At 28.7% G+C, this 21,918-nt stretch overlaps 1 protein-coding gene across 2 annotated transcripts in view; it reads left to right on the top strand.

Moving 5' to 3' along the window:
- LOC111624467 (macoilin-1-like) overlaps positions 1 to 18,858 on the top strand; it is a 124,676-nt gene extending 105,818 nt beyond the window's left edge. Inside the window, exons 8-12 of one of the 2 annotated variants that reach the window (XM_023367309.1) lie at positions 7,106 to 7,264; positions 9,238 to 9,417; positions 11,625 to 11,745; positions 14,396 to 14,570; positions 18,325 to 18,858. In XM_023367309.1, coding sequence (XP_023223077.1) covers positions 7,106 to 7,264; positions 9,238 to 9,417; positions 11,625 to 11,745; positions 14,396 to 14,570; positions 18,325 to 18,566 — 877 coding nt within the window. In that variant the 3' untranslated portion in view covers positions 18,567 to 18,858. The remainder of the gene's footprint in view (positions 1 to 7,105; positions 7,265 to 9,237; positions 9,418 to 11,624; positions 11,746 to 14,395; positions 14,571 to 18,324) is intronic. The other variant, XM_023367308.1, reaches the window with a different exon arrangement.
- Positions 18,859 to 21,918: the final 3,060 nt, after the last annotated feature.

The following is a 21,918-nucleotide window of genomic DNA, read 5'->3' as shown; positions in this document are numbered from 1 at the left end:
ATAAAAATTAGAATAAACAATAAATTAATTAACTTCAGATGGAAATATTTAAACACTGTTAGGTATACTAAATATACTGATTGGATGTCGCGACAACAGTTGTATTAACTCAATTAAAATTTCTGATAAGGAGGCCACATTGGCATGCCACGAACCCCTACCCTCAAATTATCCAATGTTTGGGCTAATTTATACAAACATTTAAAAAATCAACACTAATTCTGCTCTCATTTCCTGCACTTCCAATGTGGATTAAGATGCATGCACATCAGTCTTTTACATGTATTTTACGTGTGTTTTTAAATTATGTTACATGTTTTTAAATTTATATTTTAATGTAACATGCACTTAAGGTGCTCTTCCAATTGGTTTTTACGTTTATGTATAATAAGGCGTATGTGTGTCAGTTTTACGTGTTTGCAAAAATTTTTAATTTAAAATTTACTTTTTCTTAAAAGTTATGTTCCAAAATGGCTAATGTCATTACTATTTAAACTTAAATATTCCGTTCGAAATCTCTTTGTTTTCAAACTGCCTTAAGACGACATGCTTAATTACGTTGAAAGCACTTGCACAAATAAAATATTGCTTTTAATTTCTTTAACACCTCCTTATCTGAAGTTTTAATTGAGTTAATATTTAAACATTATTATATATGAAAATTTATGAAGGAAAAAATCTTTTTCCTTTTTAAATATTCAAAATAAAGTTTTATTTTACTCGGATATTATTTCTACTTGATATTTTATGTTTGATAGCAGTTTATGACAAAATTTGATCTCTAACATATTTGTAAATATTGCAAATATATATTACATGAATAGTATTCACATTAAATAATGTGAAAATGTTTTTTAATTCTTCTGTTGTTAATTAAGTATATTAAATAATTCTTCTTTGTTAAAAATTGTTATACATTTTATTTTGATATTAATCACTACTGACTTTATCTTAGAAAACAAAATTTATCTAATGATGCATCATTTATTAATAGATTGCATAAAATGTTGTCATTCGTTTTTATTGTTATCAAAATAATTTGCAAACTTTTTTTGCTATCTTTAGAATGAAATATGAACAACAATTAATATATGAATTCTGATAGAAATTTACAACCAAAGTTCATTAATAGTAATGTAATATACACACTATCTTCTACTGATTTAAGCATTTTCATTATTTTATGTAATTTTTGTAATGTTTTGTACATATACAGTCAACCCCCCATAACACTGTTGATTTTTCCATTTTATATGAATTCCATGTACGAGTCACTTAGATTTTACAAATATGTCAGCCGTTCACAGCCTGGCACACGTATTTGTAAAATCTAAGTGACTCGTACAACATGGAATTCATATAAATCAGAAAATCAACAGTGTTATAGGGGGGTCGACTGTAGTGAATTTACCATATATCAGATAAGCATAAAAATTAACATATTATCATAATAATGTAATACTGTTAGTAATTAATTCAGAATATACAGTATATTCACAAAAGGTTAAAATTATAAAACATATACAGCGACCCCCCCTATAAGATATAGATACGTTCCATTCTTTAGGAATCCGATTTCTTACGAGTCGTTCCAATCACAGCCTGACACGTGTCAAGTTTACGGACTACGGCTGATTGAAAGGTTTTCTTCCATAAAATTAATCAATTCTAGACTAATCCGACTCAACATTTCCAAAATACGTATATTTTTTTTGGAAATAATCCGTATAAACTACGCTATAAATAAAAAATTGTAGGATTACTTACCGAGTGTCACCATTCGACATCGCCATTGCTCAACATTGTTTTCGTCGCGGAACAGCTCAGCAAAGAGCGGCCGATTTCTAACAACTTATTTTTCTGTGAAAACTTCGTAGAACTTCGGAGACATCATTAATATAAATAATTTTAATCGCCGTTGAATAAGAAATGTTTCTTTCACAAGAAATGTATAAAATTACAGTACTGTATTAGACTTACGGTACCTAATTTACATACTGACAGACGATAGTTAGCGTAAAAATCTCCGTAGCGTGGCGCCACGCTAGACGGCGGAAATTATATATTTAATTATAACAAAGTTACAATAAGTTAATATATAATTATATATACAGTACCTAATTTATATATAATTAATATATAATTATATGTACAGTACCTAATTTATATATAATTTATATAATACTGTCCAGACGATAGAAATCTCTCCGTAGCGTGGCGCTACGGACAGCGGGAAAGTAGTTCGGCTGCCCGATGACGTTTGAGGTAATTATAGGGAATTTTTACTGTTTTTTACGGATACCGGTCACAATTTTTTCGTAGTTTTATAGGAATCGTAATTATAGGGACCGTAATTATAGGGGGATCGACTGTACACTATTTTTTTAATATGAAATAACTCAATAGTAAAATGTATATACATTTCTCAGATGACTTATATTACCATTCTGAAAATTCTTAATAAAACTCTGCATTTAGAAAACTTTAAAATTTGTTTAATATAATATTTAAAACAATTTACAATCAGATTAAATAAAACTGTCTTTACTTCTTAACTTTTAATTAAATTGTATTCTGTGCATATTGATCAATAGTTGAGATTATAATGTATTCTCAGGAGGATTTTTTTAAATCAAAAGTTAATTGTCTATTTAGTAATTACAATAATCTGAAATAGCAAATTTTTACTAAGTAAAGGATAATTCAAATTTAACAAAGAACAGCTTACAATTAAGCATATTAAAAAATTATTTCTAAACTTTTGTCAACATTAAAATAAATTTTCTTTAAAAAATTCTTAGAGATTTGAGGTTTCTACTCAAATCTCTAAGAATTTTTTAAAGTGAATTCTAAATTGAATTATAAATAAGTTACAAATTCTTATACAGTAAACTTGTTGTATCAATTCAACAATGGTATAATGATATTTCCATAGTGCACTGCTATTTTAATATTGATATAATGACCCTGTAAAGATCGTAATTGTATAAGAGCAACATTTTGAACATTGAAACAATAAATGTGAAAGTAAAAAAATGTAGCAACAAGAGTTACATAACTTTCCCAGCTGTTACAAAAGTTTTTTTTTAAAACTCATATATTAAGCAAAAAATAAAATTCTATGTGGTGCCATCTTTTATCAGATTTTGTTATAAAAACTTTTTATATTTTTAGTTACTATAAAATGGCAAAAATCTTATTTTGAGGGTAGAGTGAGTTTTATAAAAAAGTGTAAATGTTAATAATGAATAAAATCTTCATTGAGTCCTATCTCTCTCGAGATACAGGATCCCTATCTATCTCCCTATCCTCTCGACCTTTCACCACCAAAATTTTATAGCATCAATGCCCCTCATATACAGGTTACCATGCCAAATTTCGTTTCTAATCCTTACTCCATTCTGAGATATTACATATATTATAATGAAATAAACAAATTTGACATGATTTCCATACTTTCCCTTGTTATTATACAAAACAGCCAGGAAAGTAAAATGAACTGTCCTCTTGTTAAGGCATATTTTTACCTAATGACCTATATATTTAAGTATTAGGGCATATTTTTATCTTAGATGAGAATATGCTGTAATATTTTTAAAATCAAAATTACAATATGTAAATGGACTTGAACATCTGTAAGATTTATTTGTATTTTATATTTTTGTTTAATAACAATATCTTACCTTACTAGTGTTTAGAAACATGCCTGTCATTCTAAAGCTATCATTTCTAGCATTTAGAAAGTTTTCCTTTTTATTCTACACACCATTTGATTATAAATATGACATTAGTCTTATCATTAGAATTCTACTATAACAGTCACCATTAAAGATTTTACTAAATGCAAATCTTGTAGGAAACTAACAAATTGTAACAATTTAAATAACTTAGATTTAGAGAGATTATTTAACAGTATGAGGTCATTTCAGATCGTTGATAAATATTCAAGATGCACTTGTTCTCTTGCATCTTTCAGAACTAGGCATTCCCAAAACTTGAGATCAATTCCAGAAAATTTGCAAAAAAAATCAAATATATTTTCTGTTAACATAGAAGAATTTAACTTTATCTAAAATTCATATCAAATTTTAAAAAATGTGGGGTGATTTATATCAGTGATTGAATTGTTATTATGCTTCTTTTACAGTTTGTTTTTAATAAATTTTCATCTTATAAAAGTTACCTAAAATTAGAAATCCTTACAGATCTATAAAATGAATCTCTGTATATGTAAAGTCAAACGAGTTAAATGAGAATGATCTCACTACTACTTAATAAGGATATTTTTGAGTATAAATGTCTGTATTTATAAATCAAGCATAGTTTCTAGCCAGCTAATATATATCTGCACCATAATGAGGAAGCTACACACCAACCAAATGCCGAAAATCTATCGGGCTAGTATAAGGCTAATTATTAAATGAAATTACGTAATCAATTTGGCTCTAGAGGTAAGCGTTAGGCGCCATCTCTTATTAACATTAATAATTATAAATAAATAAATTTAAATAATTTAGAACCGCTGGGAGAAAAAATCGGCCCTGAGCGGGACTCGAACCCACAACTCCTGCTTACCGTGCAGATGCGTTGCCAGTTACGCTATCCGGACCTCCAGTCCGATCTCCTCTTCCAGCGTATATAAGCTAACTATGTAACCATCGACGGTTATTACAACGCCGGCTGGGGACACATTCAGTGCCCACGTCCCTCATGGCACTCAACTGGCCATCGCAAGCCCCGGCAAGGCGTAATATATACAAACATCTCTAAACCCGATATATAATATAGCTAAATACCAACCAAATGCCGAAAATCTATCGGGCTAGTATAAGGCTAATTATTAAATGAAATTACGTAATCAATTTGGCTCTAGAGGTAAGCGTTAGGTAATGTTAATAAGAGATGGCGCCTAACGCTTACCTCTAGAGCCAAATTGATTACGTAATTTCATTTAATAATTAGCCTTATACTAGCCCGATAGATTTTCGGCATTCGGTTGGTGTGTAGCTTTATTATATATCGGGTTTAGAGATGTTTGTATAATGAGGAATTTGAATTTAAGTCTGGATTGCATCCTTAAAAATTTTTATATGACGTATGGTCCAGATTTTACTGGATCCCATTTCTCACCCACTTAGATGTTTCAATGTGACTTACTGAACTTAAAAAATAAATCCATTAAAGGTACAGTAAGTTTCACTTAAGTCTTGTGCCAACAGAGTGAGAAGGAGTTAAAACTTCTTGCATTTAATTAATACTGTTAAATATAAGGCTGAATGCAAATTTTGTACTAATGAGAAATAATAATTAGAAAAAAAATGTATTTAATAATAAACGTTTGTTATTTAATTTGACTGAAGCACCATTAAACACAAATTTTTGGATGACATTTATGTTATGTGAATGTGATTTAACTTGGTTTTTATTAATTAATTTGAGTTAAATTCAACTGCAGTGCATACTAAAAAATGGAAATAGTATCTTTCATGCATGCACATTGAAATATAATTTAAATAGCAGCATTATCAGTGATTTATGTTGTGACATCTAATAATGCAAGGCAATCTTGGCACCACTACCTACTGAATTGGTAGTCCTGTCAATTGATTGATTGGGTCATCAACTTTCTATAACATAGGAAGTATAGACTGTCTGTGTTTCTCTTTTGCTGAGTAGCTTGTTTGGCAACCATGCAATTATGAGCTTGAAATTCTGTTTGTGAACCAAATTGTTCAAAAAGTGAGTTGTTCCAAGGTTTGACTGTATTTTGGCAGAAGTGATTTTATTTATAAATAGGAAATGAAGTCAAATTTCAAACCATTTGAGATTTTTTTTTAACTATTATGAATTAATCAAGCTAAATACATTATTATTCTAAAAGTAATACTGCATTTAATATTAAATACTAATTTACCATAAAATTATATTTTAGTATATAGAAAATTTTTACACAGATTCTATTAATTGTGAAATTAAAGTATTTATTAATTTTTGAAATTCTGAATGACCATACTGATATGGAACTTCATAAGTTCCAAACTCTTCAATACATTAAATGTAGAGGCCAGTTCAGGAAGGATATGAGTTCATGGTTCCATGTTTTGAGATACAGCAAAATAAAAACTGCTGCCAACAAAGTATTTGACTTTAAATGTTTGTGACAGCCCACAATTCCCATCTATTTGACAATATATTTCTATTGTCAAATAGATGGGAATGCATGCACAGGGAACAAAATAACTGGTCAAAAAACCAGCTGGTTAAAAACCAGCTATTTGTAGACATATTTCTCTTGAACTGACCTCTTCAAATGATGTATAGTCATTGGAGAAGAAATTTTATGTTAATTAATAGAAAATATTATCAGAAAATTACTATATTATAAATACACTATGCTGCTTCTAATCTGGCTGTTCCTTGCACAGAGAAATGCCAAATTACTGGGGGTATATAGACCGAAAGACAATGAATGATGTGACCTGTTACCTTTAGTACTTATTCCTTTTGGAGCTGTATTATTTTGTGAAATTATGTACAATGATACAGTAATTGTAAGTTTGATTTTTATTGAGCTGAGCAAATAATGCTCACTTCTTTACCCAAAAATGTCATTGGATTTAAATAAACTTATCTAAAATGGCTTGACCGATCTTGACCAAATTTAGTATGGACATTAAGTTCAAATTGGAGAATGTTGTAAGATGTTTGGAATCCTGAGTAGATTGTGTCCTTGAGGGCATGGGACAACTCTGCCATAGACTTAAGCTGGGGCTTTGGATACTCAGCTCAATTTATAGGCATTGAAAACAACAAATGTGATCCTAGTTAAAATTAATGTTACAAGTTCACTGTGTATATTTAAAAAATATGAATAACAGACAAACATAATTGAGATGCTGGATCATTAAGGATTAACAAGTGTATATTGTAACTTATTTGTGTAATAATTAATTAATAGATAATGCATCTCTAATTTTGTTGTCAAGAATTTTCTGTATATAAAGCAGAGTTTTCAAATTGAAAATAAATGGTAACAAGAATTCATTTTTGTTACCACGTTATTTGTTACCAAAATTCAAACTGAATTTTAATTATCTATTTTAAGGTTGGAATCCGATATTAAACGACTTAAGGCAGATTTACAAGCAAGTCGGCAATGTGAACAAGAACTGAGAGTACAAATACATAACCTTACTGTTGGTGAACGTTCAGTTAAGAATGAATTTGCACAGTTACAGCAAGATAATGAGAATTTACAAAATAAGTAAGTTTTTATATTGTTTATTTTAAATATTAGAATCTTTTTGAGATTACAAATGTGAGTTTGTTACTTTTGTTTTTGATAACATTATTATTATATCTAAATAAAATGTAAGTAACTGGATAAGATCAAAATAAATAAATGAATAAAATCTTTAAAAGTTGGCATTAGTTTTTAATAAACAAATGTTTCCAGCTACATTAATAGTCGTCATCATGTTTGAATACAGAACATCACTACAAGCATTATGGAATAAATTAAATACAAAATAATGGAATACAGTAAGTTTAACAAATATAAATTAACGATTCAATAAATAACATCTAAATGTAACAAATATGTTTGGTGTTTACTAATATGTTGTGTATATGTAGTGAAGTGTCTAAGGCCGAGACTCCACTAGCATAAAAACTCTTGCTGTAATTACTTTTAATCATGTGACCATGNTGCTCTTTTTAAATACTTGAAAGAAATGTATGAATGATTAATAAATTCAAAATTAGTCTAGAATCACAAAAAAATTATTTAATACATAAAAATTTGAATAACATTATTATTATATCTAAATAAAATGTAAGTAACTGGATAAGATCAAAATAAATAAATGAATAAAATCTTTAAAAGTTGGCATTAGTTTTTAATAAACAAATGTTTCCAGCTACATTAATAGTCATCATCATGTTTGAATACAGAACATCACTACAAGCATTATGGAATAAATTAAATACAAAATAATGGAATACAGTAAGTTTAACAAATATAAATTAACGATTCAATAAATAACATCTAAATGTAACAAATATGTTTGGTGTTTACTAATATGTTGTGTATATGTAGTGAAGTGTCTAAGGCCGAGACTCCACTAGCATAAAATCTCTTGCTGTAATTACTTTTAATCATGTGACCATGATATTTTATGCCAGAGTGGGTCGTAAAACAAGCGTAAAGCGAGTTGAACACTCTTCAGTCTATTACTTCTTGACTCCATCCTGTTCTTCTTGGTCCTTTTCATATTATCACATTTTCTCTCTTCTTTCTATCCTTTTACAGAAAATGCTTGTTCAGTAATTACATTCTGGAATATCCCAAATTTAGAAAGTGGTTTTTCTTCCTCCAATGGCAATTTGAGTTTTGATTCTTCCTAATGGCATGTGTCATCTGTATCTGTATTATCAAAATGTTAAATGAACTGTCTTTTAAGGAAGTATTGTTCCTTTTTTATAGATGTTCCATGTAGAGTTCCTTTTAATTTTGTTTTGATAAAAATTTAAAGTCAAAAGCAAAGTATATAACAGACCATCTATATTTTGGGCCTTTACAAAAGCTTTACAAAGAATATAAAGCTGTATATTGTGAAAAGGAATAAAGCTGAGTTGAAATAAAAATATTAATTTTTTCTTATATTTTTAGATTATTAATATTTATTTTTTATTATATTTTGTAATTTATTAAAAATATCTTTTTGTTTAAACTTTAATTTAGCAATGATAGTTCNTCGTAAAACAAGCGTAAAGCGAGTTGAACACTCTTCAGTCTATTACTTCTTGACTCCATCCTGTTCTTCTTGGTCCTTTTCATATTATCACATTTTCTCTCTTCTTTCTATCCTTTTACAGAAAATGCTTGTTCAGTAATTACATTCTGGAATATCCCAAATTTAGAAAGTGGTTTTTCTTCCTCCAATGGCAATTTGAGTTTTGATTCTTCCTAATGGCATGTGTCATCTGTATCTGTATTATCAAAATGTTAAATGAACTGTCTTTTAAGGAAGTATTGTTCCTTTTTTATAGATGTTCCATGTAGAGTTCCTTTTAATTTTGTTTTGATAAAAATTTAAAGTCAAAAGCAAAGTATATAACAGACCATCTATATTTTGGGCCTTTACAAAAGCTTTACAAAGAATATAAAGCTGTATATTGTGAAAAGGAATAAAGCTGAGTTGAAATAAAAATATTAATTTTTTCTTATATTTTTAGATTACATAATTTGGTTACTGCAAGACAACAAGATAAAGCTACTATAAGTCAGCTGGAAAAAAAACTTCAAGATGAAAGAAAATTAAGAACTTTATTAGAGGGTCAGTTGGCTAATGAAAGAAAAGCTAAGAAAGCTGAAGAAGCTGCTGCAGCAAGAGCAGTTGCTATGGCAGCTGCAAGGTAAGAAAAAGCATATTTAAATATTTTAATAAATATATTTCTGTAAATTCTAAAGCTAGAACTATCTTCTAAATACTAAAATTCACACTTTCTTATCACTTTCCAGCATTCACTGATTAATGTCTATAGCAGTTTGGAATAACCTTCAAAGTTTGAAATAACTTAGATTATTCCAAACTTTGAACTTGCTATAGACATTTGATATAGAATCTGCTTAATCTATTACAGGCTACTGTTCTTAATCAGTGAATGCTGGAATGTGAGAGGACGATGTGAATTTATATTTCTGTAAAAAATAATAATAACCTTATATGTAAGCTCAAACATCAATAATAACAATTTATTTCACATTTTTTTAGGAAAAAATTTTTCCTGAAAATGTGATTCAAAATAGTTTGGTATAAAATATTTCTTTAGGAATTAATAAAATATTAGAGATATATTTCTGTAGATTGTCAATATGATTTATAAATAGTAAATATTACCACTTAAACACTAACACATGTTATAATAAAAGTGTTTTATAAACAATTTAATATATATTTAATAAATCGAATGAAGTACTAATTAAATTATAAATAGTAATAAAAACATTAAACAGGGTAAGTAAATAAGACTATAATTATTGGAAATTTTTATTTTTGTTGCGATTCAAATCTTACTGTCATCAGGTGGAGATGTACTGTACAACCCTTATGGTCATATATGCATAAATATAGCCTCTTCTGTCTTAAACCCTCTATTTTCCATTTTGTTATCTTAAGGACAACACCAGTGAATGTTGTGTAGATTTGTATATCATACCTTTGTATGTATCCATCTTGAGTAATCCAGGTTGATCTCAAAATAAAACCTATGTTTTGTGACTACAGAGCTCATTTTTGAGTTATTAAACGATTTTATTGATTCAGACATTAAATGAATAAACAATAAACATCCAGTGTTCTTTGCCTATTGGTTTTTTCAGTAGTCTACTGCTTTAACAACAGCTGATATATAATTAAAGCAAGATATGTCAAAAACTGAAACTTCGAAAATGTGAGCAAATAATAATTAAAATGATCAACATTTTAAAGTATAGGTTAAGATTGAAAACAATTGAATGGTATGAGCAAAGCTGTGTTTATAGGTGGTTTGGGAGTTTAAACACCAATTTTAGAAGAATTAAAAAGTAAGTAAGAAAAAATAAAGTGCCTATAATCTATATTGTAAAATTAATAAACTACATTATGAAAAAATTTCTGTTTTTTTTTTTTAAACCTACTCTTTAAAAAATCCTTTCTACGGGCCTGGGTATTAGCCACATGTTGAGGCTGATAGCTTTAAAAAAAGTGTTAGTCCATTTACCTGAAGATAATGATAACTATAATCAAACTTTGATTACAATAAGTATATTCTACTGTGTGTGTATGTGTGTGCACATGTGCATACAGAGTGTCTCGAAAATACGGAGCATAGTATGACTTCTTCATATGTAGACAATAAAAATAGTTTATATTAACACAGGTCTGGAAATACTCGGTTTCTGCATTTTGAAGGTCTCTATGATACATAACTCGTTCATATTGCCTTACAAACATCTGTCTGGAGCACTCCTGACAGACCCTTTGCACAAGATGGTCCTTGTGATAAAGAAAGTCACTTGCAGATGAGACATTCCCATTAATAACTCAGAAACTAAGACAGATCTTTGTAAGGCACTGTGAACAGTTGTTTTATAAATAGACCTTCAAGACTTTAGTGTAGTGTCTTATAAAGTTTAATAAAAAAATAAAATCAGTTTATTTTGCTCCATAACTGTGGCACACTGTATTGCATATTATACATATGATCTACATATATATTTGCATATTATAGATCATATAAACTGTAGTTCATATGATCTATAATACATATAATACATAGTTCATATAATTATACATATAAAGATTCACTAAAAACATGAAAGCATATGCAGTGGAACCTGGTTAACTTGAAATGGGATAACTCAAAAGTCACAGTTATTTGAAGTTATTTTCTTTTTCCAATCATCTAGCATGTGGTAGTAATTATTGAAAATAATTTATTTTATGATTACTTTTATTTTTGTAATTAAATAAAATCGTAAAGAAAAACGTGTTTGCTTACATCTTCAAAATTTTTCAAAGTAAATGAAATGTTAATATTAATCATTCATTATTGGTTCTAATGTATTTATTTAACTATAGGACAGAATGTACAGATAGTTGTAAAATGAGGCGGAGAGATTTGGAAAATGATATAAAGCAAATGCGCCGTGAACTGAAATTACGAGAAGAGCAACTTCACCAAGTGGAGAGAGAAGCTCAGGTATACATTAGTTTTTTAGCATTCTTAAAAACAACAGGTAAAATGTTATTAATCATTTTTATTATTTTTAATAATTACAAAATTTTAAATAATTTTTAGATGGGATTTACTTTAACTAATGTAAAATTTATTGAAAAAGGCTTAAAATTTTACGAAAACTTCTTATGTTGGAGATATTTATTACAACTCATTTTATTATTCTAGTTCCAAGATATCTAAATTCTTTAGAAACAGTTATTGTATAATGAAATATTTCTAGTTTATAATACTAATTTTTTAAAAATAAATTTTTGTAGGTTGCATTGTAGATTTTGTGTATGTATATGTACTTGCTAGCTATTATGTGGTATGTTTGCACTATTTAGTATTATTGTGACTATTTTTATTATTAAACACTTATTTAACTTGCTTTATATTGTATCCTCACATCTTGCAACTCAAATTTCATCCACTCCTAATTAAGATAGAAAGCTGAAACTTTGAGGATATGCATAAGTCTGATGATGTTTGAGGTAGCCCCATTCCCATCACAAATCTCAAAAAACAAAACCAAAATATAATGTAATCAGTAATTATATTTGTAAATAATATTTCAGGTATGTGTGTTTAAGTGCATTGTAATAATGTAAAAGTGTTATATATATTGAAATTGTAGTGAATACAAAAATAAACCAAATTAACTAAAGGTATCCCTCGTATAACACGGTAGTTACGTTCCAAAAAAGTGTTGTGTTATGCGAATCCATGCTATACAAATTAAAAAACTAATGCAAAACATAGGATTAGGTTCCAAAAGTTAGCAAAAGTATACTATTCTTTTTTGCTACTAAGGGAAATATTAAGCAATCAATAATTTATTTCCAATCAATAATTAACACAATAATCATAATTAAAAGTACTGTATTAGGTGTTAATATTATTTTTAGTTAAACGAGGGCATTTTCTTTTTACAAAGTATTGTTGTCTTCTGAGCTTTTTTGTTGATCTTGATCAGAAATATCAGCAATGTCTTCATATTTTTTATTTTTACCATAAAAATCTTTTATGTATGACAAAATAAAAAGTAAAAATATGTTATTAATCGAAAATTTGTTCTAGTAGTTTAAGTTTGTTCAATAGGAGCAGTTCAAGTGCTGAGATACCACTGTATTTTGTTTGTCATTTTTATGAATGATTACTTACCTATGGTTAAAAAAAGTTTTGTAACACTTACTTAAAATGTTTAAATAAACTTTACTAAATATGAAGATTAATCTATAAAAAGAAAACATAGTGACAGTCTTAAGGGCTAAAGTCTGAAAACAATGACAATGACATCCAGTTGATAGGAAAGCTAGGACAAGGAAGAAACAAATTGCACTATCAGTTTTCATTAATGTAAACCTGACGAAAGGCACAAAACCAATTGAAAATTTTGATATTCTAAAATCCGTGGGCAAATTTGAGACAGCATTTGTGCTTACTTGAATAAAAACAATATCAAATAACAGAGTTTGCACTTAAAAATTGTGAAATTATGTACGGAGGATTTCTCAAATTTTTGAACCATGTTAGATTGAAACCGTGTTGAAGTGCCATGTTGTATGAGAGTTACCTATATATATATACAGTAGAGCATCGATTATCTGAATACTGATCAACCAAAACATCGGTTAACCAAAAGCATTTCACTGTCGCGACCATATTGTGTCATTAAAAATTATTTCTTTATTTTGCATGAACAAAATAAATATATTGAAAAATATAAAAACAAAAAAATTATATTTCGGAAGTTAATCTAGTATCAAAAACATTCCGATTCATACATACTTAAGGACACGCCAGTATTTGAATGAGGCTTTTTTTCCCCCATTGTGAGCTATATTCTAGACCTTGCATAGTGAGTGTTGTGTTTTGCTTCAGCTCGTTGGAGAATATAGCCCACGCGGCTGACATCTCCAGATAAACCCAAGAAAAAGAAAGAATTTTGCTTGTTTTGTGTGGCGTTCTTCTGAGGACTTTGTGTCATACTGAATCGGAACGTTTTTTGATATTAAATTAACTTCCGAAGCATAATTTTTTTTTGTTTTTATATTTTTTAATATATTTATTTTGTTTGTGCAAAATAAAGAAATAATTTTTAATGATACAATAGCTACAATTATTATTTTTTAAAAATTTTCGTTAGGCTTAACATTGACAAAAATCCAATGTGAAGCAACACGCAATGGAGAAAAATTTCAACAGGGGATAGGTTAATATATTTTTTCATACATGATCAGTTATCCAAACAACCCCAGTTTCAAATTGTTTGGGATAATCAATGCTCTACTGTATTAAGTAGTAATATACTAATAAATTAGTATGATCTTATTTTATTAAAAAGTTTGATACTGTTATGTAGAACTACTAAATTATTATAATTGAAATTTAAAAATCCTAATTTTCAAATTTTCCAACTAATTTCTTCAAATATTGTAAGTTATATATGTAAGGTTTGCATAACAACTTTATCTGATTGACTTGTGGTAAGAAATACATTATTCAGCAATTAAAAATAAATTCTGATTTAAGAGTTAGCAATTTGAATGCAGAATACTTCATGTTGTCATTATTATTATAATTATTACTATAATTATTATTAAAATAAAAATTATTTATTTCTTTATAGTCACTACGTCAGTACAAAGATTCTCATGGAGACACTGAAGTGTTAATGTCAGCACTATCTGCCATGCAGGATAAAAATACTCATTTAGAAACCAATCTCAGTGCTGAAACCCGTCTTAAACTCGATTTATTTTCTGCATTGGGAGAGGCAAAGAGACAGTTGGAGATAACCCAAGGTTGGTTATAATTAAAAAACTTTTTTAATATTGTGTATTATTTTTGTTCCTATTTAGAGATTATGAAATTAAATAATAATAAATGCAAATTACATTAAATTTCTTTTAAATGTGCATTTCAATAAAAGATTTAAATTTTTCAAAAAATATATTTTTGAGTTTCTGATTTCAAAAGATTGTTTTTAGTCATTTATTGCATTAAAATACAATAGTAAATTACATAAATTAAACATTATTATGATATAATTAAGTAGAAATGCTGAATAATACATATAGTTTCTTCAAAATTTGACTAAAATTAAGTTGTAACATCCTAGGATAATATACGAACTAATAACTTTGAGAAATATTTTTAAATTATTCGATTTGTAATAGAGCAATGATAGCAAATTAGTCTGAACAAAATACTACAGTTTTGTTTATGAATTTTGATATNCCTTAACTGTATCCCGAACAACAACCGAAGTTATAGAAGGAAATTCGCCTATTTTGCCGATCTCGGGATCCCCCTTTTCCAAATTTTAATATCAACTCAAAATAATTTAAACCGTTTTATTGTAATTTGTCTTTTTATTATCCAACTATCAGAAATTTCACAACATGCCAAGGAAGAGAGGAAGGAGCAATTAAATAATTAAAATTATAAAGGATTAAAAAATATATATAAAAATGGGGAATATCGCACTTCTGACAATCTCTGCGAGTATGTGGACTAAATTTAAAGAATCCATGCTTCTCGCATGTACAATGTTCTTATATTCTTTATACATTTTCCTTTAAATTGTATAACTTCAACACACACATGCTCCAACACACCAACACATACTCACACACAGGGTTGTCTAAAAGTCAGTTAACTAAATTAATTAATGTTTTACATCTCACAAGTCAGTTAATTCATTTTTGAGCCACTCTACACAATTATAATAAATCGCTTTATTTTTCAAGCAATTAAAAGTTTAAAAAATTAGAAAAATTTATTTTTTACTTTTTTATATTGTGTTTTAGAAGATGTTCCACCACCCGAACACCAAGAAGATCTGAAAGAACAACCAAAAAGAACCTTTTTGACCGGGTAATTCTTCACTAAATAAATGAAATATAAAACAGTAATGTTTAAAAGTACATTTATAAATTATGACAAAAGTTAATATATTTTAGATATTCAGTACCAACAGAATCAGAAGCAAGAGAAATTTTGTATCATTATCTTCATCATAAATGTTGCTTCAGTACAGATCCTCTTAAAAATACCAAAATCACAAAGATTACGAATTCTTCAGTATATTTTGTAAAATATACACTATAGTCAAATTTGAACCAAATTTTTCAATTTTTACATTATGTGATTGTGAAAGATGGGAGTATCAGTTTCCTGTAAATCAAGTCCATAGTTGTATGCAATCATTAACATTCATTATCATATCATTATCTTCATCATAAACAGTGCAGTAGGACTGAATTTGCATAGCAATGTCAAAGTTGATAGATAAGAAATGATGCATCTAGAGCAGCAAGTAAACATCAAATTTTGTTTGAAACTAAAATCTTCAGAAACTTTCAACACGGTACATGAAATATATTGCCAGGAAACCTTGTATCAAACATGGGTTTATGAATGACAAATGCAGTTTAAAAGCAGTTGGGACTCAAAAGTAATCTCTATTCTGGAAGACCTGACAAAATAAGGAATGATGAGATGAGAAAAGAGATCAAACAAGATTGCAGGAAAACTATTGACATTTGGCAAACATTTTGGAAATTTTTCTAAATTTTGTTGTTCTAAGGAATTTATTTACACAAAGATGTACAAACAGTATGAAGTTTACACACTGGTGATTGGAAAGTTGGTAGACAATGTTGACCAGGGTCCTCACCTAATGAATAGAACAATGACTGGTGACAAAACATAGTTTCCTTCAAATGTGTCTTTTATATGGAAATCACACAGTTTACCATAACAGAAAAAAATTCAGATTGATAAATCAAAAGGGGAGGTGATATTAGTGCAGATATTCATGGTTTTGTACCCCAAATTTTTTTCCTGGGAGTCAAACTGTCATTAAAGAAAGGTATATTCAAATTCTCAATTGTCTACCTAAAGTTGTATGATGGAAGCAGTCTAATTCATGAAAGAGAGAACTGGATCCTTTATCATGTCGCTGTGCTCAGTTGTTCCTGTTCAAAAAATATCTGACCAAGAGATGTATAACAGTTTGTTCTTTAATCTCCTTACTTTCCTGATTATGCCCACAAAATTTTTTTTGTTTCCTAAAATGAAAGAGATTGAACAGTTGCAGGTTTCAGTTGGAAGTAGGATGGAAGTTGCCAATTGAAACTTGCAACCCTTCAATTTCTATTTTATTTTAGGAATGCAAATGAGTGTGTGGAAGCTGTAACAACAAGCTGTAGACATTACAAAAAAATTGCTTCTGTGACTACTTTGACAAATGGTATAGATGCTGGCCGATGTATGTAGCTAAGGAGTAGCTCACTTTGAAGTTGGTTTGCTGGAGTTCTTGTATTGTGACCATCTATGTATTCTGTAATATAACCTGTTCCAAAAGTTTGGTTCATTTTGACTTTCTTTCTCTTATGTACAGGGTTGAGTTAAAAAATAAGATCTACTAGTGTTCTGTGAAATGCAAAAATAGCAACATATGACTGCCACCATTTAATATCCACAAATATCTAATCTATTTGTCTGCAGTCTCAGTTCCATATGTTGTATTGTTATGTAACAGGTAAGGTTAAACATAAACTTGTTTATCTCTTTTCATACAAAGCAACAATCAGTGATAAAAGTTTCCATGTTTAAAACTTTGTGTCTGTTGAAATTCATAGAAGTTTGAAAACTGTTGCAAGAGATGTATTTGCACAGTAATGTCAGAAAGAACTATCTTTTTCTTGCACTGTGATAATGCAAAACTACTGTACAGTAAGAAAATGGCAAGATGCTTACAGACATGTAGTTACAGATTATTCCTCATTTTCCTGATCTGGCACAAATTTTCAGACTTCTGGTTGTTTCCAAAATTGAAGAGATATTGAAGAGTCAACACTTTCATGGATGTTAAAGTTTAAACAGTTGTATAAAAATGGATCAAGGAAAAAATCAAAGGTTTTTCTTGCATGAAATGCAAAAATGAATATTTGGAAAAATTTGCCAATCTAACTGGTGTTTATGATTAAAATAAACTATTTTTACTTTTTACAGAAAGAATAAAGACTAAGTCTTTCATTAAATGTGTTGTGGTTATTTGAATTTTAAATTCGTGATGCTCTTTTTAAATACTTGAAAGAAATGTATGAATGATTAATAAATTCAAAATTAGTCTAGAATCACAAAAAAATTATTTAATACATAAAAATTTGAATAACATTATTTTATACATATTAGAATCTGATCATTGCTATCACTTGATTTGCCTGTACTGACAATAACCAACTGATAACATTAAGCAGTTATCAGTTGGCTATAGTCTATAATAAGTGAGAATTTTGGTTTTATGTTGGACACATTAAAACAATAAATTTAAAACTTGTCATAATAAGTATTTTAAAACTTGTCATGTTATTCTCTATCTTCCTAAACTAATTTTACAAAAATTGAGACTTATAATTACCAATCAACCCTCATATATTTTACATGTATATACTCTGTATGTGTATATATTTTTAGATTATTAATATTTATTTTTTATTATATTTTGTAATTTATTAAAAATATCTTTTTGTTTAAACTTTAATTTAGCAATGATAGTTCAGAAGGATAAAGAAATTGATGAACTCAAGTCAAAAATAGCAGAAGTTATGGCTGTTATGCCCGTAACAAGCACCAATAATTACCCACCACCTGCTATTACTCTTGCTTCAGGAATCGTTTCTTCACTCCTTTACAGTCCTAAGTTTCACACCGAGGAAAAAGTCACAAAATCAACATTGGATCCAAATGCTTCTGTCTACACACCCAAAGTGGTACCATCAGACATGTGAATAGATACTTTCTCAATAAGAATATGGTAGAAAACTGGTGCAGTAATGACTTATTATTTCATTCTGATTTATTATATTGAACTTTATCATCTGATATTTCTTTAAAAGTATAATATCAGTGTGCTTGTGATAAACCTGTATATATATATGACTTTGTGCAAAGACTATTTGTTGTAGTGTAGTATAGAGACGTAAGATATTTAAATGTTTTCATAATCATTTGTAATAATATTACATTGACTATTCATAAAGAATATAAATTATTTTGTTTTGTTTAAATAAAAACATTTAAATACTTCAATTTATTATGTTTTATAATAAAATTAAAATTCCTTAAAGAGAATTTTAATATGATTTTTATTAACAAAGAAAAATTGAGCAAAGCTTAAATTCTGTTTGTGTTTTATTATTATTGCTGGATTAAATCTATTAAAAAAATGAATAAGCATATACATTTGTAAGATCTCAAGAATTTTTAAAATGTGAATCACAAGCACATCAACTTGTTTTTCTATATATCATTTATAGCTTAAATAATAATTAAATAAGACATAACTGCACCAGTTTTCCATGTTTGGTGTATACAATTGTTTACTATGCCCAGTGAGGGTTTTTATAACCAAATATTTTGGCAAAGTTTGCTTGATTAGATTGATTTAGTTCCAAGGAACATGTAATTGTACAGAATTTAAGTTATTACAATAATTATCACCCATTTTTAAATCCTCTGCAGAATTTTGCAGGCACTGGAATTTTTTTTAATCATCACTATTTGGCTCTCACTGGGCTTTAGGTTGTAGCGAAACTTTCATAAGCAATCAATTTTTCTTATTCGCCATTTCAAGCAAATTGTTCTGTGCTTGGCTTTGTGTCACATTGTGCAAAAAAAAAATTTACCAGTGTTTAAATGCTTTCCCAATTTGTTGCCTCCTCTCCCCCTTAATTTCTGCTGATTTGCCAAACAATTCTCCATGGATTGTCCATGTTGCAACAGCAGGGGTGGAAAGAAGGGGAACTGAATGTAGTGTCCCATTTCTGTGCACTGGCGCTCTCTAGACTCGACAGAAAGAATAAAGACTAAGTCTTTCATTAAATGTGTTGTGGTTATTTGAATTTTAAATTCGTGATGCTCTTTTTAAATACTTGAAAGAAATGTATGAATGATTAATAAATTCAAAATTAGTCTAGAATCACAAAAAAATTATTTAATACATAAAAATTTGAATAACATTATTTTATACATATTAGAATCTGATCATTGCTATCACTTGATTTGCCTGTACTGACAATAACCAACTGATAACATTAAGCAGTTATCAGTTGGCTATAGTCTATAATAAGTGAGAATTTTGGTTTTATGTTGGACACATTAAAACAATTAATAAATTTTTACACACATTTTATCATAATTAATGGCAATTCATCCAGTATTGTTTGCCTTCATATTTTTCCTTTTAACTGACTATTGTGTTGTGAGCCAATAATATAACATTTAAAAACATTTCTTAAGACTGATAATGCAACTAATAGTAACTGTTAATAATAGTGTGAAAAAATAGTTTTAAAATGCATATTGAAGATGGTAACTATAAACAAAACTCTACAATAAATAAACTTTTATAAGAATATTTTAATTTACACTTGTACGTATTAATTCTAATAACATTTGACAACTGATAACAATATTATTACAATAATTTCTAACAGTTTTAATGGCTTGATAGTATGGAATAGTCCCAAAGCATATGTCTAAGTTAACATTGATATTTGATTGATATAGTTTGGGTTATGTGTTATGCCAAATTTGAACTGACATTGCCTTCACACCAATTAGTACCAGATGAGGATTTACTTTTCGCATCGACAGTATGAAGAATTTTGTATTATTGCTATGTTACGAACTTAATAATTTCGCCGTAAGTACAGAATAAGCTTTAAGTTCTACAATATTAGGACAGAAAATTTTGATGACGATGTAGATAATTCATGGAAATTCACATTGACAAATTCCCGTTAACCTCGATGAAAGAATAATTCAAGAGACCAAAATTTATAAATTTACCTAATAATATAGTCATACAAAAATATTCACAGGTGTTGTTGTTTAGTCAGATTTTGATTTAGGATTACAATGGATTAGGATTTCGGAGGATAATTTCCACCGAAGGCGGCATTAAATTGAAAGATATTCAATTGAAAATTTACAACAATCATGCATTTTATCTTCATCGGCATGATTTATTCTTTCTTTCAATTCTTAAATTCTCTGAATATGTAACAATTAGAGGATAAATTATATACAGATTATTATTTTAGTAAAATTGCATACAGCATCGAATATAAATTATCGGATTGATTTTTAAATTATGAATTTAAATCGTTCAATTGTTGCCATTTTTGATGATTTAATGTCGGTTGTTAAAACTGAATTGTCCAAATTTTAAACTTTCCAACCGTATTCGTAAATACTAAAACCAAGGCGACAATTGCCCACAATTTCTGCGAACCTTCACTTTATCTAGACTCCAAGGTCTGGGGAGATTTGGCTTAAATGGATGGGAGGTGATGATGGTGGAAGAGGTGGGTTTAGGTTTCACGAACTCCTGTTATACCATACATACACAATTTGCGGAGTTTCGGCATCGTGGCTTAGAGGGACCTTCTGTACATGTACGAGTTCATTTAATTTTACAAGTGCTTTGATTGCTTAGGGAAGAATTTCTAACCTTTCCAGGGAAAACCCTCCGAGGTGCCACAGATAAAACTGCCGGCAACTGCCCCCGGTTTGTCTAAAGCAGGGATGGCCAACTTTTTGCATACCATGCGCCAATTTTTTGACAGACGAATTCAGATGCGCCATATAACTTGAACACTTTTTATACAGTCTTATGTTCAATATTAGGAGTTGATAAATAGAGAGAAGAATAAATTTGCTTCGCTTAGGGGAGAAAAGGGAATAACTTAATCACGCAGTTGAATTAATTAATTTATGACAGTTTATTGAAGTACCAATTTACAATAGTCAACAATGATCTCCTGTACGAGAGGGTGATTGCTTCATGATGGTGCTATAGCTGCCAGAGTCTCGTTTGGTGAAGATTACTCTGCACCACAATTATTGGCACTGAGAACGAGATCAGCTTGGAATAACTTTACTCAAAATAAATGTTTTCGGCCATTTACACGCCTGTAAACTGATCGAAAATAAAGATCGCAAGACTCAAAATACATGCATACACTGTAATTTACTATGTGGAGAACACTCATTTTATCTGCAAAATAGACTGTAACGAATTGTGCAACAAATGAACTTGCCATGACAGACTATAAAAAATTTATTTTTCTATATAAT

The sequence above is a fragment of the Centruroides sculpturatus genome, unplaced genomic scaffold (assembly GCF_000671375.1).
Source record: "Centruroides sculpturatus isolate CEXI.00-Female unplaced genomic scaffold, Cexi_2.0 scaffold286, whole genome shotgun sequence".
In the NCBI taxonomy this organism is placed as follows: domain Eukaryota; kingdom Metazoa; phylum Arthropoda; class Arachnida; order Scorpiones; family Buthidae; genus Centruroides; species Centruroides sculpturatus.
This window is presented reverse-complemented; position numbering and strand designations above follow the sequence as displayed.